The following is a 22201-nucleotide window of genomic DNA, read 5'->3' as shown; positions in this document are numbered from 1 at the left end:
GAAGCAAAATCAACCTTTTGGGTTTATTTAATGTTTATATGATTTCCCCAGGTCCCGAGCATTCTCCCATACCTGTACTACAATATTTCTCTATTTTTTGTGCTTTCTATCCTTTGCGGCTTTAGAAAGCTTATTTTAAACTACAGGCCGATGTCTTGAAGCTAGTTCCTGTCATAAAAATACATTTGCAACAGTCCAGGGTATTTTGGGATATAGTTAGGGGTTATAAACACTAATAGGAGGCCTGTATATTTAGGCAGAATATACAGTGGTGCTTCACCTGTATACCATTGGCTAGTTTTGCCTAGTCTTTGGTGTTTTTGCTGCATGTATGTGATTGGAGCACCATATAATCCTTCTTAATCTTGAAATAAGTCTTAATGATTATTTTCTTTCTCTTTATTACTTTTCTTCTAAACAACAGTCCGAGATCGTGTTAGAACAAAAATGGAGCGTGATATTTTGGTGGAAGTTAATCATCCGTTTATAGTGAAATTGCACTATGGTGAGTAATAGGATCCTGACTAGACGGAGTAGCACCAGCTGCTGAAATGTCGCATCCTGATCTGAGATTTCTCTGCTTGCAGATAACTTTGCTCTCCGTACAATTCATCTGAGCAGCAGTACCAAAAAGAACAAGTGTTCATTCTGTAGCTTGCAACATGTGTAGGTGTCTGAATAAAATACAAAGTTTTTTTTTTTTTTTTACTTTGAACACTTTTAGGGTCACACGCAGATTCGGGGAGATTAGTCGCCCCAGCGACAAATCTCTTCTTCGGTGCAACAATCTCCCTGAACTGCCTTCCCCCTGCCCTCTGCCGGCTAAAATGAAAATTGCCTGGCGGAAGGCACATGCTGCGCTTTGTTTTCCAAAGTCACCCGAAGTTGCCTCTCCGGGAAACTTTGGGCAACTTCAGAAAATGAAGCGTCGCGCGTGCCTTCCCCCAGGCAATTTTCATTTTAGCCAGCAGAGGGCATGGAGATTGTTGCCCCGAAGAAGGGGAGATTTGTAGCTGGGGTGACTAATCTCCCCAAATCTGCTTGTGTGGCCAGACCCTAAAAGATTTTAATTTTTTGGTGTTACTGTTCCTTTAAAGTAATGAAAATATAATTTATTGTTGTCCTGCACTGGTAAACACAGCAGATAGATAATCTCGGTAGTAGTATACAAAGGGATTCTTTAGAATTTATCTGTCTACTGTGTATCCTATGCTTGAATGGCTGCCCCCATGGCTACACAGCAGCTTATTTATATAAACTATAATAGTCTTTCTGAAGTAAACACGCCAGTTTTAACAGTGCAGGGCAACAGTGCATTATAAAAACTTTTAATTTTTGGTGTCACTGTTCCTTTAAAAAAAATTTTCTTGAAACACACATGGGCAAGTATAAAATTGTATCGGTGCTTATCCAAGGGACCACCAAGACCACTGAATGCATGTTTGGAAGTGTTTGCAGTAAGAAAACACACACTGATGATTCAATAACAATCATTCAATATCCTGCCATTAAAGGGGTAGTTCACCTTTGAGTTTACTAGCTAGTAATAGAATGGTGTATTCCTAGCAACATTTCAGATGGTCTTCATTGTTTTTGTTTGTTCTTTTCCTTGTTCATTTGCCTGTTTCCAGCTTTTAAATGAAGGGTCACTGACCCCTGCCCTCCAATAAACTATTGTTTTCTGAGGCTGCAATATGTATACTTTTTGCTACTTTTCTATCTGTTCAGGCCTCCTCCTGTTCATCTTCCACTCTTATTGAAACCATTGCCTGGTTGCTAGTGTAAATTGGGTCCTAGCAACCATATATCTGATAAAATTGCAATTTGGAGAGTTGATGATAGGGATGAGCGAATTTAACCCGTTTCGAAATTGCCAAAATGCAATTTATTTATTTTCTCCCATTGAAGTCTATTGCGTCATTTCCGCGGCGAAACATGCCGAAAAAATTTGCTCATCCCTTTTGATGTACTAAAAACTTTTGGGGGAGGTAATATTAAGACCAAATGTCTTTAAATTCACAAATTGCATCATGCTAAAATGTACTGGCAATGTAAATGCAAAAATAATATTTTGCTGGATTAAAGAACATGTAATTCTAAACATTTATTAGCAATTTCCAGTGGTTTTAATTGGCTCTGCTGCTCTGAGAGCAGTGGAGCCAACGTGTAAATAAATAAAATTATAACTTTGTTTTTTTTTCTGAACCTCAGGTTTTCCCTTGAAACCGTGTAGCAAAATTCTGCCTTGCCGGATACTTCACAGGGCTGTTAATCCCCTGGCTTCAGCTACATTGTATACAAAAATTAAAAGCACCACGGGAGAGAATAGAAAGTGACAGATACTGATTTTGGTGGCAGTTTGATTTACCAGTCGTACAAATCATAGTAAATTTGTAATGTGTACGTATTGGAACATTACTGCTGTAAAGGCAATGTTTTAGTTTTGGATTTACATCCAGTTAAAAAGGCATCCTAGTAACTTGATTCTTTTCATTTATTTCTTGTCTCAGCTCAAATTCGATTTGAAATGTGTAGTGCTTTGATCCTTTCCATGTTTTCTTTTTTTTTCTTTAAAGCTTTCCAAACAGAGGGCAAGCTGTACCTAATTTTGGATTTTCTCAGGGGTGGAGATTTGTTTACACGCTTATCCAAAGAGGTAATTCATTTTCAAATTCCCATTTTATTGTTGTTGTTCAATCAGTTTAGAAACAAAGTGTATTGTATTCTTTCTCACTATCTTTAATTCTTCTTTTAAACATTTAGACTTTGCATTTTGTGGTAAAATCAGCCGCACCTGCAGCCCAGCAGTAGATGAAGAAAGGAGCAGTGAGAGAATCGGTTTTGTCACAACACCAATTCTCTCACTGCTTCTCTCCTCATCTTCTGCTGAGCTGCAGTCGCTGCTGAATTTTAGCACAAAATGCAAAATCTCACATTTTAGAGCTGAAATCCACCAAGTTTGCCTGCATCCGAGAAGAGTTTATCATTTTGGGTGCAGGCGGGGCAGTGGATTCTCGGCCTGGGTTTCTCCACATTTCTCCACTTTTGTTGTGTGGCCCTAGCCTAAAGGGGCGTTAAAGCCTTAAAAATGAAAATAGCTAAACAATGCTCCACATATTGTACAAGCCCAGAGGTTCAGCAACACTGTAACCGTAAAAGTAAAGACATTGTTGTCATCAGAATTACAAAGAACTATACCCTAAAAATTAATATAGCAAAAAATGCCATTTTTATACATTTTGAGTTTATAGGTGTTTTTTCCTAATGAAAAATTTTGCCCATCCCTAGCTGCCATGCTTTGTGCATCTGAATGAACTTTATATAGTCTATATTCCGTGTATTGTGGATCCTTAACCTCACATAACCGACTGTGACTCAGCAGCAAAGAAAATGGGGCGCTACTGAGAGCATTTTTAAAGGGACAGCTCTTCATTGAAAAAGGGCTGTAGTTACCTTGGACTGGTGCAGAAGCATAAAACATAAGGTGTAAGGCTTCAGTGCAGTATAGTGTATTTCTGAATCTTTTTTTCCCTTAGGCTTCATAGAACGGTTAAAGGCACTTGCATAATAGTGCCAAAAAGTCTCCTCATGCTTTCTCGCACAATTACGTGAGTGATCTGTTTTCACAGCCATAATGCAGATTCGCTCCAGTACAAATTTTTTTTGTGGAAGTCTAGTCACTAGTGATGTGCAGGCCGACCTGATACCCGCGGTCCGGGCCAACCTCGGACGTTTCGTCGCGGGTTCAGCTCTTTTCCTGCTCTCCCCGGCCGCCACCGTCAAATGCCGACTTCTGGGTTTGTCTTTTAGAGACGCTGCGCCTGCTCGCCCCTTTTGTGACGTCAATGGCGGGCGGAGCGGGTCTATAGTGTGGGCCAAGGAAAGGCGTGTTAGGGTCGGAGAAACCCCATCCCGCACATAACTACTGGTCACCCACACTGGAGTCTATTTAGTGCGGGCAAAGGAAAGCTCCCGTGCACAAACATAGAAGTCGCCGCTACAATAATGGCTTATCAGTCTGAGGCATGTACCTCTTGACCGGTTTCTGAGCAGGAATGTTTACACTGTGCGTTATTTTGGATTTGCCTTTCGTAATAATAGTGAAAGGTGTGTTTTAACAGCTTCACCTAGCAACTGTATAGGATTTTCATTTGATATGCCCTCTACCTTAAAGTCTGCTTTTATGCACATGAAAAGAGGACTACACCACATCTCCATGCATCCCTGTGCTGATGGTTATTTGTGGTTCATATTGACAGAGAGTGGATGCTTTAAAGCACCAGTAACATCAAGGTTTTTTTAAAAAGAATTTGTTCGTATAGAACGGGAAAAAAAACCACAGACAAATTAAACTTTTAAATCGCTAAGTCTTTATTAAGAAATAACTTACCAAATCCCCGCTTGCGCTCCTCTTCAGAAAAGGCTATCTGGCAATCCATCGTGCGGTGCTCGATTTCTCCTTCCTGCCTTCTTTATAGGAGATAGCCAGGGAGGAGAAATCGAGTGCCGCATGATGGATTGTCGCCTAGATTTTGGATATTCACTCCCCAATAAAATAATTTTGCAGTCTCAGACTGCTGCCGTGGATTTGTCCTGCAGTCTAACTTCTATGAGCAATTCAATTAGGGTATCCACACAGGATACCCAGAAGGACTACATTTAAGCCATTTGTCAGTGAGCTACAGTTCAGCTTACAATTTTAGAACTATCGAGTATGCTGAACTAACTAGGTGGTGGGCATACACAATTTGATTTAGGAATGCACCAAATCCACTATTTGGGGTTTGTCCAAACCCCCGAATCCTTCATGAAAGATTTAGCCGAATACCAATCCGAATCCAAATTTGCATATGCAAAGTAGGGACTGGAAGGGAAAAAGCTGAAAAAAAAAAATTTACTTCCTTGTTTTCTGACAAAAATGGACATAATCTCCCTTTCCACCCCTAATTTGTATATGCAAACAAGGATTTGGCTAGCCATGAGGATTCGGCTGAATCGAACTTTGCTGAAATCCTGGCAGAATCCTCGATTCAGTGCATCAATAATTTGATTAAACAAATTCTGAATTGCTTTAAACCCATGTGATTGGTAAAAGAGAGGGAATGTTTACACACGTCTGGATAAGCTCAACTAGTTGCAGGTTAAGTGGCAATTAGAATTCATCCAGCTTGGACAATATATGCATTGCTGCTAGGTTAGTCGGGCAAATGTTGAGTGCATTATAGATAACAGTTTATTGCTTTTCACTCTCCTTATGTAGAAGGCAATAATTGTCCCACTTGTAGCTTCCCTTAACAACATGAAAAAATGTTGGGGTTTCTGTCTCTCCTTGACATCTCAGAAACAGAACACACCTTGGGTGCTTGTGCATTTTTCTCAAAGATGTTCCTTTTGTTTGCTTATGTGATTTTTTTTTTCTTTCTACAATTCTAGGTAATGTTCACAGAAGAAGATGTGAAGTATTACTTGGCAGAACTGGCACTCGCCTTAGACCATCTTCATTCTCTTGGAATCATTTATCGAGACCTGAAACCAGAAAAGTAAGCTAATATGTGATTTTTGATTTTAGAATTAAAATGCTGTACATAAATACAAATCTGTTATACATTTTTCATTTGCCCTGCTAGATCTACCCCCCTTTAATCTATGGAAGATGTCATTTTATTTCTGCTAGAAATTAATTGCTTGCATTCCATTATATGTAGTACAGAATCGAGCACTATGATATTATTTTAAAGGGAACTTGTCACCCACACATAAAAAACTGTATTTCCCCGGGTTAGTAGCTAGGCTGGGTGGGAGGAGGTAGGGGGTCTACGTAGGGTAGGGGGGTAGGGTTTTTTTTAGTTAAGGGTTGAATTCTCCATTAGCTATGAACTCTGAAGGCAAAAGCACTAGCTAAATCATTCTAAATGCATTTAATTTGGTTCATTCTTTTCCCTAGCATATTACTTGATGAAGAGGGCCACATTAAATTAACAGGTCAGTATGAGATGTCCTAATACCATCTATTGTTGTGCAGAAAATAATTGAAACAGGTAGTTTGCCTTTAAGTTATAGAATGGCCACTTATTAGCAACTCTTTTGTATAGTTTTTCATTATTTGTGTTCAACTGACTCTTTCCAGCTTTCAAATGGGGTCACTAACCCCAATAGCCAAAAAAACTCATGCTCTCTGAGGCTACAATTTCATAGTTATTGCTGCTTTTTATTACTTTTCTACTCGGGCCCTCTCCTATTCATATTCCAGTCTCTCATTCAAACCGCTGCCTGTTGCTAGGGTTGTCAACCAGATAGCAACCGAAATATCAAGCTGCAGAGCTGCTAAATATTGAAATTTAAATACAAATAATCATTAAAAAAAAAATGAAGACCAATTTGCTCTTTGCATTATACTGAAAGGTAATTTCAGGGTGAATAACCTTTATAATGTATCAAACATGGTGTTACTGAGACATGCGTTTATATTTTGAAAATAATATTTTAATCACTATTTACAGATTTTGGCCTTAGTAAGGAGTCTATAGACCATGAAAAAAAAGCATATTCTTTCTGTGGAACTGTGGAATACATGGCTCCAGAGGTAGTGAATCGGCGGGGCCACACTCAGAGCGCAGACTGGTGGTCTTTTGGTGTGCTAATGGTACGTTTCTTGAATTGCTGTATTCCTTGTAGATTTTCACTGTCTCCATGTTATAGTATGAGGTAGCTATATGTTCATTGTTTTCCGACTGTTACTGAACAGCGTCTTCCCTTTCCTGCCAGTGAGCCAGCTGTTGTGAGTGGGTTGGGAAGAATTTTGGAGGACCCCACATAGCCATTCCTTCCAGAGTTAAAAAAAAAAATGTTAACATCAGAAAAATCGGGTATTTAAACCAGAACTCCATATTCCAACTTATTCGTCTTGCCAGCGGTTTCACTGCCCAGCTGCTGTTGAGTCGAAATCTTCTGATATGCAAAAATAAATATTCACAACATAAAAATAAGGCAGCATAAAACTTACTTGTGAGTCTGGTAATATTTCGTTTGTTTTAAAAGAAATATACAGGGCTGGATATCCAGAATGCTCAGGACTTGGGGTTTTCCAGATAAAGGGATCTTACTGTAATTTGGATCTCCATACCTTTTCTACTAAAAACAATTTTTTATACATTAATTAAGCCCAATAGGATGGTTTTGCCTAAAATAAGGATTCATTATATTTTTTGTTGGAAAAAAATAGAAGGTACTGTTTCATTATTACAGAGAAAAACGTAATTGTTTTAAAAATGTAAAAATATTTGATCAAAACGGAGTCTGTGGGAGATGATCTTCTAGTAGTTCAGAGATTTCTGGTTTCCGGATAATGGATCCCATACCTGTACTAAATATTATTATATATTATGGAAATTGAATGAAAGTTCACATGTACCCTCTGTAATGAACACGTTGGTGAAATTGTATACGCTGCTACGACATAAACATTTTTAGAAGTGCACAGATATACAGATATCACTCCAACTTGCAGTAAAGAGTGACTGAAGTTTATCAGAGCACAAGTCACATGACTGGGGGCAGCTGGGAAACTGAAAATATATCTAGCCCCTTATTTCAAAATAAAATATAAAAAAATCTGTTTGCTCTTTTGAGAAACAGATTTCAGTGCAGAAATCTGCTGGAGCAGTGCCCTTAACTGATGCGTTTAAAAAAAATCCCATTACAGTATCCCTTTAATATAACAATGTCTTGTATGTTCTCTTCACAGTTTGAAATGCTCACTGGTACCCTACCCTTTCAAGGAAAGGACAGAAAAGAAACCATGACCATGATTCTGAAGTGAGTTACAGAGTTTCATAATGTTTAATTGATGTTACCGATAAGCTTTGTAATTAAAGTCCCTTTGTGTGAGGCTACCAGTGGCCTAACTATAGAGGGGGCAGGTCCCACAGGGGCCCGGGAGGACAGCAGGACCTTTATTGGGTGAGCCACAAATTTGCGGGCAGTCTGTGTCACATGCAAAACTGTAGGTGACCTGCAATATAGCCTTATCTCATGGATACCCACAATTTCATGCTGACGTTGAGTGAGGTGGGGGGTACACTTCTGGAACATACATATCCTGGTTAACAGATGTTTGTAACACATAGAAGATTCTGTCAGGGATAACTAGTGGCACCTCAGCCTTCTGCCTAGCTCCCTGCCGCCTCTAGGCCTACTGACATTGTTATATCCACTATGGATGCATCAAATCCACTATTTTGGATTTGGCTGAACCCCCGAAACCTTTTTGAAATATCTGGCCGAATCCAAATTTGCAAACGCAAATTAGGGATGGGAAGGGGAAAACATTTTTTACTTCCTTGTTTTGTGGCAAAAGGTCATGCGATTTTCCCTCCCAGTCCCTAATTAGCATATGCAAATTCAGTTCGGCAGGGCAGAAGGATTCGGCCGAATCCTGCTGAAAAAGGCCGAATGCCGAATCCCGAACCAATCCTGGATTCGGCGCATCCCTAATATCCCTAATATCCACTGAGTAAATAGTAATTAGATTTAGACCCTTTTCATATTTTCAATTGTCTTATTACTTCTGACATTAGTCCCACTGTGCAGATTCAAACACCGCAATCACATTTATGATGTGCTGCAACTTCATGCAGAATTTAGATTTTCTGGTAAAACGGTAGTTATGTGCACTGCAAGCCCACGTTGCATTCTTTTAAGATATAGGGAATAATGTACCCTGTATTGTAAATTAGAAGACTAGTCACCTAGATGTTCCATGACCGTACAGGCCACAGACCAAGTGCTTTTAAATTTATCATGTAAAACTGTGGTCCTCATATTTTACAACATGGGGTAAATTATTCTTTACAATACATAAGTTTCAATGAGTCATGTGACACATGACATCTCTACCTATCGTCCCTGATGATGTCACTAAACATTGTTTATTAGGATATAGTTTATATTTTACAGGTATTATTTCTCTTCTCTATTTTTACTATGGCTATTACATTGTTAAATGTTTATAAATGTAATCAATCAAGAATTTTTCTTTTTACGCATAAATATATATCTCTATAGAGCCAAACTTGGGATGCCTCAGTTTTTAACTGCAGAAGCTCAGAGTCTCCTGCGCATGCTGTTCAAGAGAAATCCTACTAATAGACTAGGTGAGCCAAGTCGTTTTAATGTATGCCCAAAGTATTTTTTCTGCTTTCTGGACAGTACGGTGCCTTAATTTTGTTCTCTTTTATGAAGGTGCAGGTCCCGATGGAGTTGAAGAAATTAAGAGACATCCTTTTTTTGCAACAATTGATTGGAATGTAAGACATTTTCCTCTTTGACACCTACGATTATTCATTCTATTAACCCCAGAATTCTAGCGACATCATTTCTGTTTGTATTCTGTTAGAAATTGTATAGGTTGGAAATCCAGCCACCTTTTAAACCAGCCACTGGTGGGCCAGAAGACACATTTTATTTTGATCCTGAATTCACAGCAAAAACTCCAAAAGGTAGGTTTTTGGGTTTTTTCAAGGTTTCTGTAAATTCTGTATGCGGTTTCAGACACTTAACAAAGGTTCAGTGCATACTACAAAAAACAACCAGAACTTCCAGGTCCCACTGGATTTATAGTTGTTTGTGCCACCAAATAGCCTGCCTTATGAGAAAACGTATTTAGCAAATAAATCTCTAATTATTTTCATCATGTATGTATATCTTAATATAGCAATATTTTATTGATCTAGAAAACACACATATAGGGAGGCCAAGCATTATATAAATTGCCAAGTGTCATGTGCTAAGAGATAAAGTAGGAGGGAGGTCCCGTGTTCTATAGAGTTTACAATCTAAGCGGGTGCAGAACAGTCAGCCATGATAACAATTTTACCAGGAGATCCACAGTTTCAATCTTAGAACATAGTTGGAGATTTAAACATTGTCATTCTGTGCTTCTGTTTCACTGCTATAATGTAGGAAACATTTTCCTGCTTGCTGTTTCATTTTCTTCTAACGCATTTCTGCTGCTGTTCAGAAAGAAATACGTTTGTTACCAGGAAGTCATCTTCTTTGTAGCCTCACAGAGTAGAGTCCTGCAGCGGGTCCGGTACCCGCAGGTTACCCGCAAAAATCTGCAGTACCTGCGGGTTGTGGGTATAGACACGGGTCGGCGGTTCTTCGGGTTTGGGGGTCATGAGTTAGGCCGCGGGTCTTCTCAATAGCGATTTTTATTTTTTCTAATCACGCCTACTTCTGATGATGTCACTTCTGGTTTACAATGACAGCACTTCCTGATTCTTGATGGTCAGCGGGTCCGGGTTGCGGATAAGGTACTTGCGTTGCGGATTTCGGGTACGGGTTCCAAAAAATGGACCCGCGCAATACTCTATCACAGAGAAATAGGCTTTTGGCTAACGGGATCTGTGGGTCCCCATGTGAAAGCTAGAAAGAAGCAGAAAAAGAAGGCAAATAAATAAACCATAAAACATTAATGACTAATTGAAAAGTTACTAAGAATTGGCCATTCTATAAAATATTAAAGTAAACTTAAATGTGAACTATGCCTTTAAGGCATACTTGGCAGCCCGTGCCAACTTTGTCTGAAGAGCAGAAAATTTTACATTTTAAATGACAAGTAACACTAATTATTTTTAAAAGCCATTGAAGCCCCCTTCAGTAATACCTCCATACTGCACAATGTTAATTATTTGCTTAGTCAAAAATACCTTGATAAGTGTCTGTTTACGGTTGTGCCCTCCGCTACATCCTACGTGCGCGCACCACCTGTCACTGGACCGGAAGTCACTTGCTGTGGTGCTAACAATGATTTTCAGCCGACCTGTTATTCCACAGTCTGGTTTGTTTCTGTAAATTTTGCGAAAAGCACCCAGGTCAGCCATAAATCTTCTAAGAATCACAGAAGACCCCTATCATCTTGCACTTGTCTTCACTACTTACAGTGCTTATCACAAAGGCAAGGAAATAAGTCTGCCTACAAACCCCCTCTTCCCAACTTGTATGCGAGGAGCATGAACATAGAAGAAGAACAATTATAAAACAGGCTGAAACTGGTGCAGCAAGTGACTTCCGGTCGTAGAAGAAGTTGGATAAGGGATTTGGAGCAGGCACGCAGGATGTAGCTGAGGTTAGAGTCCTGTGTGGAACCAATTTGTTAAACCCGACCCGCATACTTACCAGCTCGACCCGCAAGTACCTTATCAGCAACCTGATCCGCGACCCGCTGACCATCAAGAAACAGGAAGTTCTGTCATTGTAAACCGTTAGAAGTAGGCGTGATCAGAAAAAAAATATTTTTGAGAAGACCTGGTAACCTGGAGAACCACCGACCCATGTCTATACCCGCTTCCGAAACTTCTACCTGCAACCTGCAGGGTACCGCAGGTTTTTGCTGGCAATAAGCGGTTACCCGACCCGCTGCAGGACTCTAGCTGAGGGCATGTTGTCATATCAACCTATTTCAGAAGACACTGAACAACCAGAAGCAGTTATTTATCATGGTATATTGAATTAAGTATTTAAAAGAGTTACCTTTCTGCAGTAAAGATTTATTATTGAAGGGATATCTTTAATGTTAGTATTACATGGTTTTACAATCTGCATAGTCTTCTGCCCGAGGCAGGTTTTACTGTAATCCAGTGGCAGGAAAGAGCGTGACTGAAAATATGACACACTGATTTTACTGCATTTTACACATATTTGCCTGTATTAAAATTCACAAATAAAATTCCAACTTCTCACATACAAAGAATTTGCAGTTCTTTTTCATTCACAAATCCACACTTTTTACCATGCTCTACCTCTCCTCTTTAAATCCGCACTCTCTCCCAAACTCTTAAATAGTGTCAGTTCTTTCTGCTTTGCTATTTCCCCTCTGTAAATGTCAGCTCTTCTTCCATCTGCAAAATAGTGTTTCTGTTTTTTCCCTTGTCCCCTCCTCTCTGTATAACATCAGTGTTGCTATTGACAGAAACGTGTCAAATCAATGAATCCGTTAATTTGTGCTGTTCCGAACTTTTCTTTGCTTTTTGCACATCCTCCCTTATACAGAAAATGGTTTATACTCATTCAAAAAATACATATAGAGAACACAGGGAGGTGTTAAGTTTTACACAATGCTTGTTAAAATTCTAATTACTGGTCTCTCATGGAAAAAGTATAAAAACTATTGCTGCTCTCTGATTGCTACACTGTGTAATCCTACAATCCCCTTTAGTTTGCTGTTCTTCTTCCCCTGGGTTTATTTAGCTGTCTTTTAACTAGGGATGCACTGAATCCACTATCTTGGATTCGGCTGAACCCCTGAATCCTTTGCGAAAGATACGACCGAATACTGAACCGAATCCTAATTTGCATTTTAGGGAAGGGGGAAACATTTTTTACTTCCTTGTTTTGTGACAAAAAGTCACGCAATTTCCCTCCCTGCCCCTAATTTGCATATGCAAATTAGGATTTGGTTCAGCGATGCAGAAGGATTCGCTGAATCCTGCTGCAGAAGGCTGAATCCTGGCCTAATCCCGAACCGAATCCTGAATTCGGTGCATCCCTACTTTTAACATATCAAATCAATTCTTTATCTGAGCCCAGTCGGGTGCCATTGTGTATAATTACTATGATTTTTGCCAAATATATAATACATGTATTTTAACACCTAGATTCTCCTGGTATCCCAGCAAGTGCCAATGCACACCAGCTCTTCCGTGGGTTTAGCTTTGTTGCCATTTCATCTGAGGACGAAAGCCAAGCTATGCAAGCAGTTGGGGTACATGCTATTGTTCCAGTAAGTACTTTTTATCATATGAGTGTACATACATTTGTAGCTTTCAGTAATGCAGTTACACATTCAGTTTTTTATAGGTATATAGGAACAGCACCTACCTTATATGTGATATGTATGTACATTTATTATTACTAACTATAGTGAAACACAGTTCACCAGAACCAACACAAGCATGCTTTGTTTTTGCATTTCTACGTGCAGAATGAGATAAAGGTGCCAATAAAAAAAAGCTAAGTGGAGACTGAATCGTTCTTCTTCAGCCATTCTTCATACTATTTTCTTTGTTTTTTAAATTCCAGTGAATCAAGTGAAATGTCACAAAATAAACTAATATGTAATTTGGCAACTTTTGCTTTCAAATAAATAAATATTTAAATATACACACACACACGTAGCGACACTCACAGGTTTTTTTTTGGAAATTTAAAATAAAAAATGTTTGTTTGTATACGCCTGACGAAGATCCCTGTGGGGGATCGAAACGTTGAGTCTTAATAAACAACTTTTTTATTTTGAATTTCCAAAAAAACCTGTGTTGCTACTTTCTACTTTTGCATCTATCTCAGACTGGCGTGCACCTCGGTATTTCCCTGAGTAAACGGTGTGCAACTTGGGACTGCATATATATAAATACAGATATGAGATCCATTATCTGGAAACCCATTATTATTATTATTATCCAAATTACTGAAAAGCCTTCTCCTAGAGACTTCATTTTAATCAAATAATCCAAATTTTCTAAGATGATTCCCTTTTTCTCTGTAATAATAAAACAGGATTAATAATATCTTAGTTTGGATCAAAGTACTAAGGCAAAACCAGCCTATTGGTTTTATTTAACGTTTCCATGATATTCTATTAGACTTAAGGCATGAAGATCCAAGAACCATTCATCTAAGGCATGAATGATCCGTTATCTAGAAAACCCCTAGGTCCCAAGCATTATGGATAACCGGTCCCATACCTGTATTTTATATACAGACAAGAAAGTACCTGAAAGTACCTTGCCGCAATTCTCTTTTGTTCTTTCTATTCATCTTTAGTCTTAATTTGCATTTGAGGTTTAAAATCTTTAACTTTCGATGAATGCTGCCTAACATGAATGTGAACTAATGTAAACTTATTTCTAGCTTCATAGGAACAGCATCCAGTTCACAGATGGCTATGAGCTAAAGGAAGATATTGGTGTGGGTTCCTATTCTATTTGCAAAAGGTGTATTCACAAGGTTTCCAACATGGAGTATGCAGTAAAGGTAGGTATTATATCACAATAGTCGCTACAATACTACCTTGCTAACACCACTTTTACAGCATATTCAGTCTTATAGAAAGGTTTTTGGTAATTTAGTATGATGTCTTCCAAAGAAGCATGTCTGTGTAGCATAGTGTCACCTCAAGTTTAATCATTTCCAGTCTGGGGGACCGGTGGCAGCATTTTGAGTTTTTGTGAAACTGTAAATCTGTTTTTAGGGTATCAAATATACAAATACAATAAAAATAGTGCTTCAATGAGCTTATCTTTCTGAGATTTTTTGCCTCGGAAAGTGATTAACAATGTGCTGGAAGCCTCCACCAAAATGACGGTGTTCTAAAGGTGGCCATAGACGTAACAATTACGATCTTTCTTGGAAAAGATCTTTCCAAGAAAGATCGTTCGTTTCAATACACACGTGTAGAGCTGAATCGTCAGATATACAGGTAGATTACAGGTAAAAACAATACAATTCTACTTGTATCTGACGATTCAGCACTAACAATGGCCGATGTTTGGGTCCCTTCAAAGGCACTCGATCAAAATTTCCGTCCAGCCTGATCGACGAGCCGACCGATATCCAAGTCTTCTGCCGATATTGGTCGGCTCTTTTTCCACCATACACACAACGAAATTCGTTTCGTACGATATTATATGTGCGTCTATTCCCACCTTAAGTTAAGGGGACAACCACCAAGTGAGGTAGGTCAAGTTGCCATTTCCTTTGAGAGCAATTAAAATGCCAAGGCTTTTTTTTTTTGTAGTTGTATTGTACCAAAGAAAAAACACACTCCACTGGTGTATATGACCCTATTCATTTTATTTTCCCTTTTATTCTTCCTAAACCTCCATGCAGTTAAAAAAAAAAAAAAAAAGAAGTGGTTCACCTTTAATTTAACTTTTATTATGTTATAAATTGGCCGGTTCTAAGCAATTTTTAAATTGGTCTCCATTATTTATTTTTTATAGTTTGTAAAATGTTTGCCTTTTCCTTCTGATGCTTTCCAGTTTTCTAAAGGGGGTCACTGACATCTAAAAATGAATGTTCTGTAAGGCTACAAATTTATTGTTACTGCTACTTTTTATTACTCCTCTTTCTATTCGGACAATCTCCTATTCATATTCCAGTCTCTTATTCCGATTACCCTACCAACTAGGTTACTGAAATTGCAAACTGGGGAGCGGCTGAACAAAAAGCTAAATAACTCAAAAACCACAAATGATAAAAACAAAAACCAACTGAAAATTATCTCAGAACATCACTCTCTGCGTCATACTAAAAGTTAACTTAAAGGTGAATAACCCCTTTAATGCATGGCAGTTTATCTGTGCGTTGCATGATCATTACTACAGGTCTAGTTAGACCATCCACTTCTGAGTTACACGTGATTTCTGGACTCTTGTTTTGTCTTTTTAATCAAACCCTTGTTTACTATTTTGAACTATAATTTCACTTTATTGCACAAACATAAACCAAATCATTGAATTATAACTGTGTCCCTGCAATAAGTTTGTTATATTATGTCTGAATCCGAGAAGTTCAACTATATTGTTATTTTTATAAAACTATTAGAGAGGTTTTGGAAACTTTTAATTGTCTTCGCAAACATTTCTTTTTCACTATTTAGATTATTGACAAGAGCAAGAGAGACCCCACTGAGGAAATAGAAATACTGTTGCGATATGGGCAGCATCCCAATATCATTACATTAAAAGATGTAAGTATGATTTGGCTTTTCTACTTGGCTCAACATTTTTATTTCTTTTTGGGTTTGAGCTCCAGTTCAATCAAATGTAAAAATATATACAGGTATGGGATCCGTTATCCAGAAACCCATTATTCAGATAGCTCCAAATTACGGAATTTATTTTCTCTGTGATAATAAAACAGTAGCCTGTACTTGATCCCAACTAAGATATAATTAATCCTTAATGGAAGCAAAAACAGCAGAGTTTTTAATTTAAAGGAGAACTATATCCTTAAAAAAGCATAATAATTGATGTAGTTTATGTACGGAACTCTACCATCCCAGTTGTGCAGTTGAACCTGCAAATGGAAAATGTAATTTGGAGCATCATGCCTTAAAGCTAGCAAAATACATTTAAAAATCATAATGCATGTATTTCATTAAATAAAACACTTATGATTTCATCATTCGCTGGGCAGCAACACTGTTTTGTCTGTTGTACTCTTTTTAAATAGGGGTTTAAATTGACTACTAGCGTAATGTAATGATCGACTTATTTTTATGTTGCAGGTGTATGACGATGGAAAATATGTGTATTTAGTAACGGAACTAATGAAGGGAGGGGAACTTTTAGATAAAATACTGCGGCAAAAGTTCTTCTCTGAGCGAGAGGCAAGTGCAGTGCTACACACGATAACCAAAACCGTAGAATACCTCCATTCCCAGTGGGTAAGTTTTCTCCTTCAGCTTATTATGAAATATGCATTCAAATATATTTTGTGTTTCCACTTAAACATCAAGCCATCAGGATTAAGAACACTTTACAAAGATAGCAGTTTAAGAGTAGTTCTGATATGCAGATTAAATGATAAATATACATATTAAATAAGTATCAAACAGTTGGCGAATAGATTAATTGGAACTGGCATACTGTTTACAAACTACCATCCTGCATCCAGCATTGGGTTAATGCAAGACAAGGCCGAAAATCTGCCTAATGAAAAACGCAGGACGGGAATAAGCCACTTCTCTGGCATTAGCCACCTGTACCGACATGCAGCTGATTTTGGCGAAGATAAAGAAGACTGCCGAAATCGGCTGCATGTGCCTGCACCCAGGCTCACACAATTGTTCCGGGAGCAGACAGGAGAGGATGCTAATGCCAGTGTAGGGGCCGATTCTCAGCCTGTGTTTTCCAGCAGGTCAATTATTAGCCTTTACCAATAGTAAATACAATGCAGTTACACAATATCTGGGTTAGAAAAAAAGCTGTTTATAGTGGACAGTCCCAATTTACTTTACAATTTATCCTGCATGATCAGATTGCAGACTTCTAGAGGCACATTTATTAAGGGTAAGAACACACAGGCAGATTCGGGGAGATTAGTCGCGTCGGCGACAAATCGCCTCTTCTTCAGGCGACAATATCCCTGAACTGCTAGCTAGAATGAAAAATCGCCAGCAGGATGGCACTCGCTTTGTTTTCCGAAGACGCCTGGAGTTTCCTCATGAGGCAACTTCGGAAAACGAAGTGCCGCGAGTGCCATCCTGCTGGCGATTTTTCATTATAGCCGGCGGGAAGGTAGGTAAAGACAGTTCGGAGAGATTGTCTCCCGAAGAAGAGGCGATTTGTCGCCGTGGCGACTAATCTCCCCGAATCTGCCGTGTGTCTTTATCTCAGGGTTGAATTTCGAATTCATGCAAGTTTTTTTTTAAACTCACATGACTCACATTAGATTTTACTCGAAATTCAATTATTTAACTATTTATTAAAAAAAATCCAATTTCACAGACTCAAAAACTCGAATCAAATTCGACCAAATTTGATTTGAGTTTTTTTTTTCCAAAAAAAACTCGCATATCAGGAAGGCTACACACAACTCCAAATTGGTCACTGCACCTCTCCCATTGACTTATACAGTAAAGAGCTCAGCTCGAAACATGTCGTGACACAAATAAAGCACTGAAATATTTTGCAGCAATCTTCTGCGTGAAACCCTTTCATTTACCATAACGCTATTTTTTGATTATATGCTTCATTGGACGGAAGCAAAAATGATAAGGGTCAAGATATACTGAAAATTTCCTCGACTGCCTCGTTTAGTAATTCAGCAGGTTTTAGGTGGAGAATAGTCAAATTCGAATTCTTAAAAGGGCCACAGTATGATAAAATCTCGGAAATCAAATTTGAAACTAATCAAGTTTGGATAATTCCCTAATCGAATTTGACTATTTTGACCATAAAAAAATGTGAAAATTCAAATTTTCAATTCGACCCTTAAGGTGGCCATAAACACCCAGATAATATCGTACAAAACAAATTTTCGTGCGATATTTGGTGCGTGAATAGTGGGAAAAGAGCCGACCGATATCGGCAGAAGACTTGAATATCGGTTGGCTCGTCGGTCGGGCTGGACGGAAAATTTTAATCGGGTGCCTTTGAAGGGACCCAAACATCGGCCATTGTTAGTGCTGAATCGTCAGATACAGGTAGAATTCTATTGTTTATATATGTATATCGGACGATTCAGCTGTACACGTGTATTGAAACGAACGATCTTTCTTCGAAACATCTTTTAATTGTTACGTCTATGGCCACCTTTACTCAATCTGCCCCCTAGGGTTACTGCATATACAGGATAGTTGTTGATACTTTTGTGAGCAGCATTGGGCTGTTTCTTCACTGGACTCTCTATGCTGTAAATGCAGGATCTATGTATGACTATACTGAACGATGATAGGCTTTATGAAAGATTTAGGGCACTGTACATTGTTTAATGTATTACATATTCTTCACAATTCTTTTCATGTTCAAACATTTTAGGTCGTCCACCGGGATCTCAAGCCAAGCAATATTCTTTATGTGGATGAGTCTGGGAACCCTGAGTCTATTAGAATTTGTGACTTCGGCTTTGCAAAGCAACTCAGGGCAGAAAATGGTTTGCTTATGACTCCATGCTATACTGCAAATTTTGTGGCTCCTGAGGTAAGTCATCTTGTCCTCACAGTTAGTGTAACTAGGAAGAAGTTCTCTAATCTGAGTCGATTGAATTGTTGTAATTTCCACTGCACTGCGTTCTGTGCATATGCCCAACAAGTCATAGAGAAAAAAAGGGATAGAGATGATCTATTTTCTCAGTTAAGTCTGCATGTGTCTGACAACAGGAGTAACAAATGTATATAGTTTATGTGAGTGTGTGGAGGGATCAGTGTGTGTGTGTGTATGTATGGATGCTGGGTTTCATTTGGAGGGGTTGAACCTTATGGACTTTGGTCTTTTTTCACCTGATCCGACTATGTAACTACATGAGAGCCTCAATGTTCATGTCTAGCATCTTGTCTGCATGGTTACATAGAATGCTTTCAGGCATGAAGAGAGAATTGAAAAGCATCTTATCACAAAATCTGTCACTAAACAGGCCAAGTTGTATTCCATGGATTGCTTTATAAAATATTTCATTGCTTCAAATATGTTGACAGAGTGCTCCCCCTTTTGGGGCAAGTAATGAACAGGCGCTTAGAGCCTTCATTGGAGCTGATGTTTAATCACACCATCATGAAATGCCTACATAATTCACACCTTATCCATGAAATCTGATTGTTTGCTGAACACAATGGGGGAAATTCACAAAAGTGGTGATATTGAGACAAAATAAAAGTGGAGATGAAAGTGTCTGATTCCCCACCAAATTCACAAATCTCCACTCTGAGTTTGTCTTTTAAACACAGTTTTCAGATTTTGTCTTTTGCACAACATTTTAACAACATTTGTTTCTGAATTTGATTTAGAGGGGAGAGAGGGTTTATTTTACCTAGAAAAATGATACATGGTTGTTTTCAGGATAATCTGGGCTTTTTAAATCTGCCTACATGTTTGTGTGATTCCAATTCTGTAACAAGATATAAGGATCTAAATACAAGAAATGCTATTTTTCATAATATAGGGATTTGTGTCAGAATTTTGTTTTATCTCAGGCCAAGTGTCTAATTGCTGCGAAAACTAAAAAATTACCTGGGAGGCTTTACTTTTCCTTTAGATAATATGTTCACTCAAATTGCTAATATTGACTCATTTATTGAGCTAAAACTAGTAAATTAACACAAGTGTGAGTTAAAAACTTTTTACATATCAGTAATGTCGATCAGGCAGGGTTAAAAATCGTGGCCACATCTATTCGTTGATGCGGTCCCTCGATGCGACCGTCCATTTGGCTTTCTTTCTGATCCGATCGTTGGACCCTATGGCCCACGAACGGATCAGTCCGATATCGCCCACTTCAATGTGGGCATATCAGGGAGAGATCCGCTGTTTTAGCAACATCGCCAAAAGAGAGGATCTCCCTGTGTATGGCCACCTTTAGAATTGATCTGACACATGGGGAAGAATTATACTGAACTTCACTCCATTTTGAAAATGTCATTTAAAATGAAGTTTTTGCGCCATTTTTATGTCATTTGAAAGGCAAATTCATAAAAGTGTCTGTAAATTGTCTTTCTTTCACTAAAATATGAAAAGTGTCTATTGAGTCAGAATTTAGGCAGGTTTCTGTTTGTGAATATGGAGAAAGTATTTTACACCAATTTACCACCACTTTTATTCCAAAAATGGGCTCTCTACACTTTGCGAATTCCCCCCATTGAATTGCAAATAAATACCAAGAATAATGCTGAGCTAGGCTTGATTTTATATTCGTCTCTATTTTTTTTCCTTTATAGGTTTTAAAGCGTCAAGGCTACGATGCGGCATGTGATATATGGAGTCTGGGTGTGCTGCTTTATACAATGCTGACGGGGTAAGTGAACATGACGCTAAAACATTTTAAATCGGGAATATATGTAAATAGTTTATAAAATGAGTGCAGGAACTTCCCAGTTCAGTTACTTGCGCTTGGGCCCGGTAAAAGCACTTTTTTGTGATTACTGCTATTTGTCATATTGTATATTTTCTTCATATTTCAGATACACTCCTTTTGCAAATGGGCCAGATGACACACCAGAAGAAATCCTAGCAAGAATAGGAAGCGGAAAGTTCGCTCTAAGTGGTGGTTATTGGAATTCTGTTTCAGATATTGCCAAGGTCAGTTTGTGTACAGATCAGTTTACTCAACATTCCTTAGCTGCTGCAGTCTGTTGCAACAAACACAACCATGTCCCAGACTAAAGGTGGCCATAGACGTAACAATTATGATCTTTCTTGGAAAAGATCTTTCCAAGAAACATTGTTTGTTTCAGTACACACGTGTAGAGCTGAATCGTCAGATATACAGGTAGAAACAATAGAATTCTACCTGTATCTGATGATTCAGCACTAACAATGGCCAATGTTTGGGTGCCTTCAAAGTAGAGTCCTGCAGCGGGTCGGGTACATGCAGATTACCTACAAAAAAAGCGGGTACCCTGTGGAACAAGGGTAGACTTTTCAGATGCGGGTTGGGTTGCAGGTCTCTTCCTGAAGCTTTCTCTCCACTCATCTCCCCCTCCCATCTGACTTCCGGCACAGCTCTCTTACATCACAGGGTGCACTTCTGTCCCTCTCCCTCTCGACCATTGGCCATGTTTGATGATCTCACTTCCAGCAGCAACATCACTTCCGGTTTGATGGTGGTCGGCAGATTGAGGATAAGGCAGTTGCGGGCCCGGGTCGGGTATCGGTTCCTAAGTGGCTAAATATGTGGGTCGCGGTTCGGGTTGTGGACTGCGGATTTGGGTCCGGGTCTTAGAAATTGGTTACGTGCAGAACTCTACTTCAAAGGCACCCAATCAAAATTTTCCATCCAGCCCGATCGACGAGCCGACCGATATCCAATTCTTCTGCCGATACACCTTACATGCACCGTATATCGTATGAAAATTTGTTTCATACGATATTATCTGTGCGTCTATGGTCACCTTAAGTCACAGCTTTAAGAAACTGCCATTGCCACTAAGAATAATGAGGTACGCAGTGATATCTAGTGCCTTTAGGATAATCTCTTCCATGTTATAAAAGTGGTTTCATTGCAGTGCCATTCACCCGAGCAACATTAATGGGCAGATTTATCAAAGGTCGAATTTATGTGAATTTTTTGTTTACTCAAATTTGAATATACTAGCAACTCGAATGGGAGGTTATTTTAGAAAAAAAATCTTAGTATTATGTTTCCTTGAATAGTCCTGACCCGAAAATCAAATTCAAATCGAGTTTCCCCCCTGAAAAAAACTTGAATGTTAGGAAGGCAATGAACATATTGAAATGGTTTAACGGGCCTCTGCCATTGATTTGACTTGGCAGGTTTTAGGTGGCTAATATTCGAATTAGAACTGTTTCCATGGTCGGGGTGTGATAAATCTCATATTCAAATTTACATTCAAATTGGGGGATTAAAACCAACAAAAAAATTTTTTAAAATTGTAATTTACTATTCGACCCTTAATAAATCTGCCTCTAATAGTAAATGGGGACAGATTTTTTTCTGCATCCTCATGGGATACAGCTAAATA

At 38.6% G+C, this 22201-nt stretch overlaps 1 protein-coding gene across 2 annotated transcripts in view; it reads left to right on the top strand.

The window, feature by feature from the left end:
* Positions 1 to 22201, top strand: part of rps6ka3.S (ribosomal protein S6 kinase A3 S homeolog) — a 65256-nt gene that overhangs the window by 37943 nt on the left and 5112 nt on the right. Inside the window, exons 5-20 of one of the 2 annotated variants that reach the window (XM_041583632.1) lie at positions 425 to 505; positions 2577 to 2656; positions 5434 to 5540; positions 5945 to 5982; positions 6501 to 6643; positions 7745 to 7815; positions 9064 to 9152; positions 9247 to 9305; positions 9395 to 9497; positions 12657 to 12781; positions 13912 to 14034; positions 15662 to 15751; positions 16292 to 16450; positions 18546 to 18707; positions 20438 to 20514; positions 20681 to 20798. In XM_041583632.1, the coding sequence (XP_041439566.1) occupies positions 425 to 505; positions 2577 to 2656; positions 5434 to 5540; positions 5945 to 5982; positions 6501 to 6643; positions 7745 to 7815; positions 9064 to 9152; positions 9247 to 9305; positions 9395 to 9497; positions 12657 to 12781; positions 13912 to 14034; positions 15662 to 15751; positions 16292 to 16450; positions 18546 to 18707; positions 20438 to 20514; positions 20681 to 20798 (1625 nt within the window). Of the gene's footprint in view, positions 1 to 424; positions 506 to 2576; positions 2657 to 5433; positions 5541 to 5944; positions 5983 to 6500; positions 6644 to 7744; positions 7816 to 9063; positions 9153 to 9240; positions 9306 to 9394; positions 9498 to 12656; positions 12782 to 13911; positions 14035 to 15661; positions 15752 to 16291; positions 16451 to 18545; positions 18708 to 20437; positions 20515 to 20680; positions 20799 to 22201 lie in introns of both variants that reach the window. The other variant, XM_041583631.1, reaches the window with a different exon arrangement.

The sequence above is a fragment of the Xenopus laevis genome, chromosome 2S (assembly GCF_017654675.1).
Source record: "Xenopus laevis strain J_2021 chromosome 2S, Xenopus_laevis_v10.1, whole genome shotgun sequence".
NCBI classification, from domain to species: Eukaryota; Metazoa; Chordata; class Amphibia; order Anura; family Pipidae; genus Xenopus; species Xenopus laevis.
The sequence above is the reverse complement of the archived record's forward strand: the minus strand, read 5'-3'. Positions and strand labels throughout refer to the sequence as shown.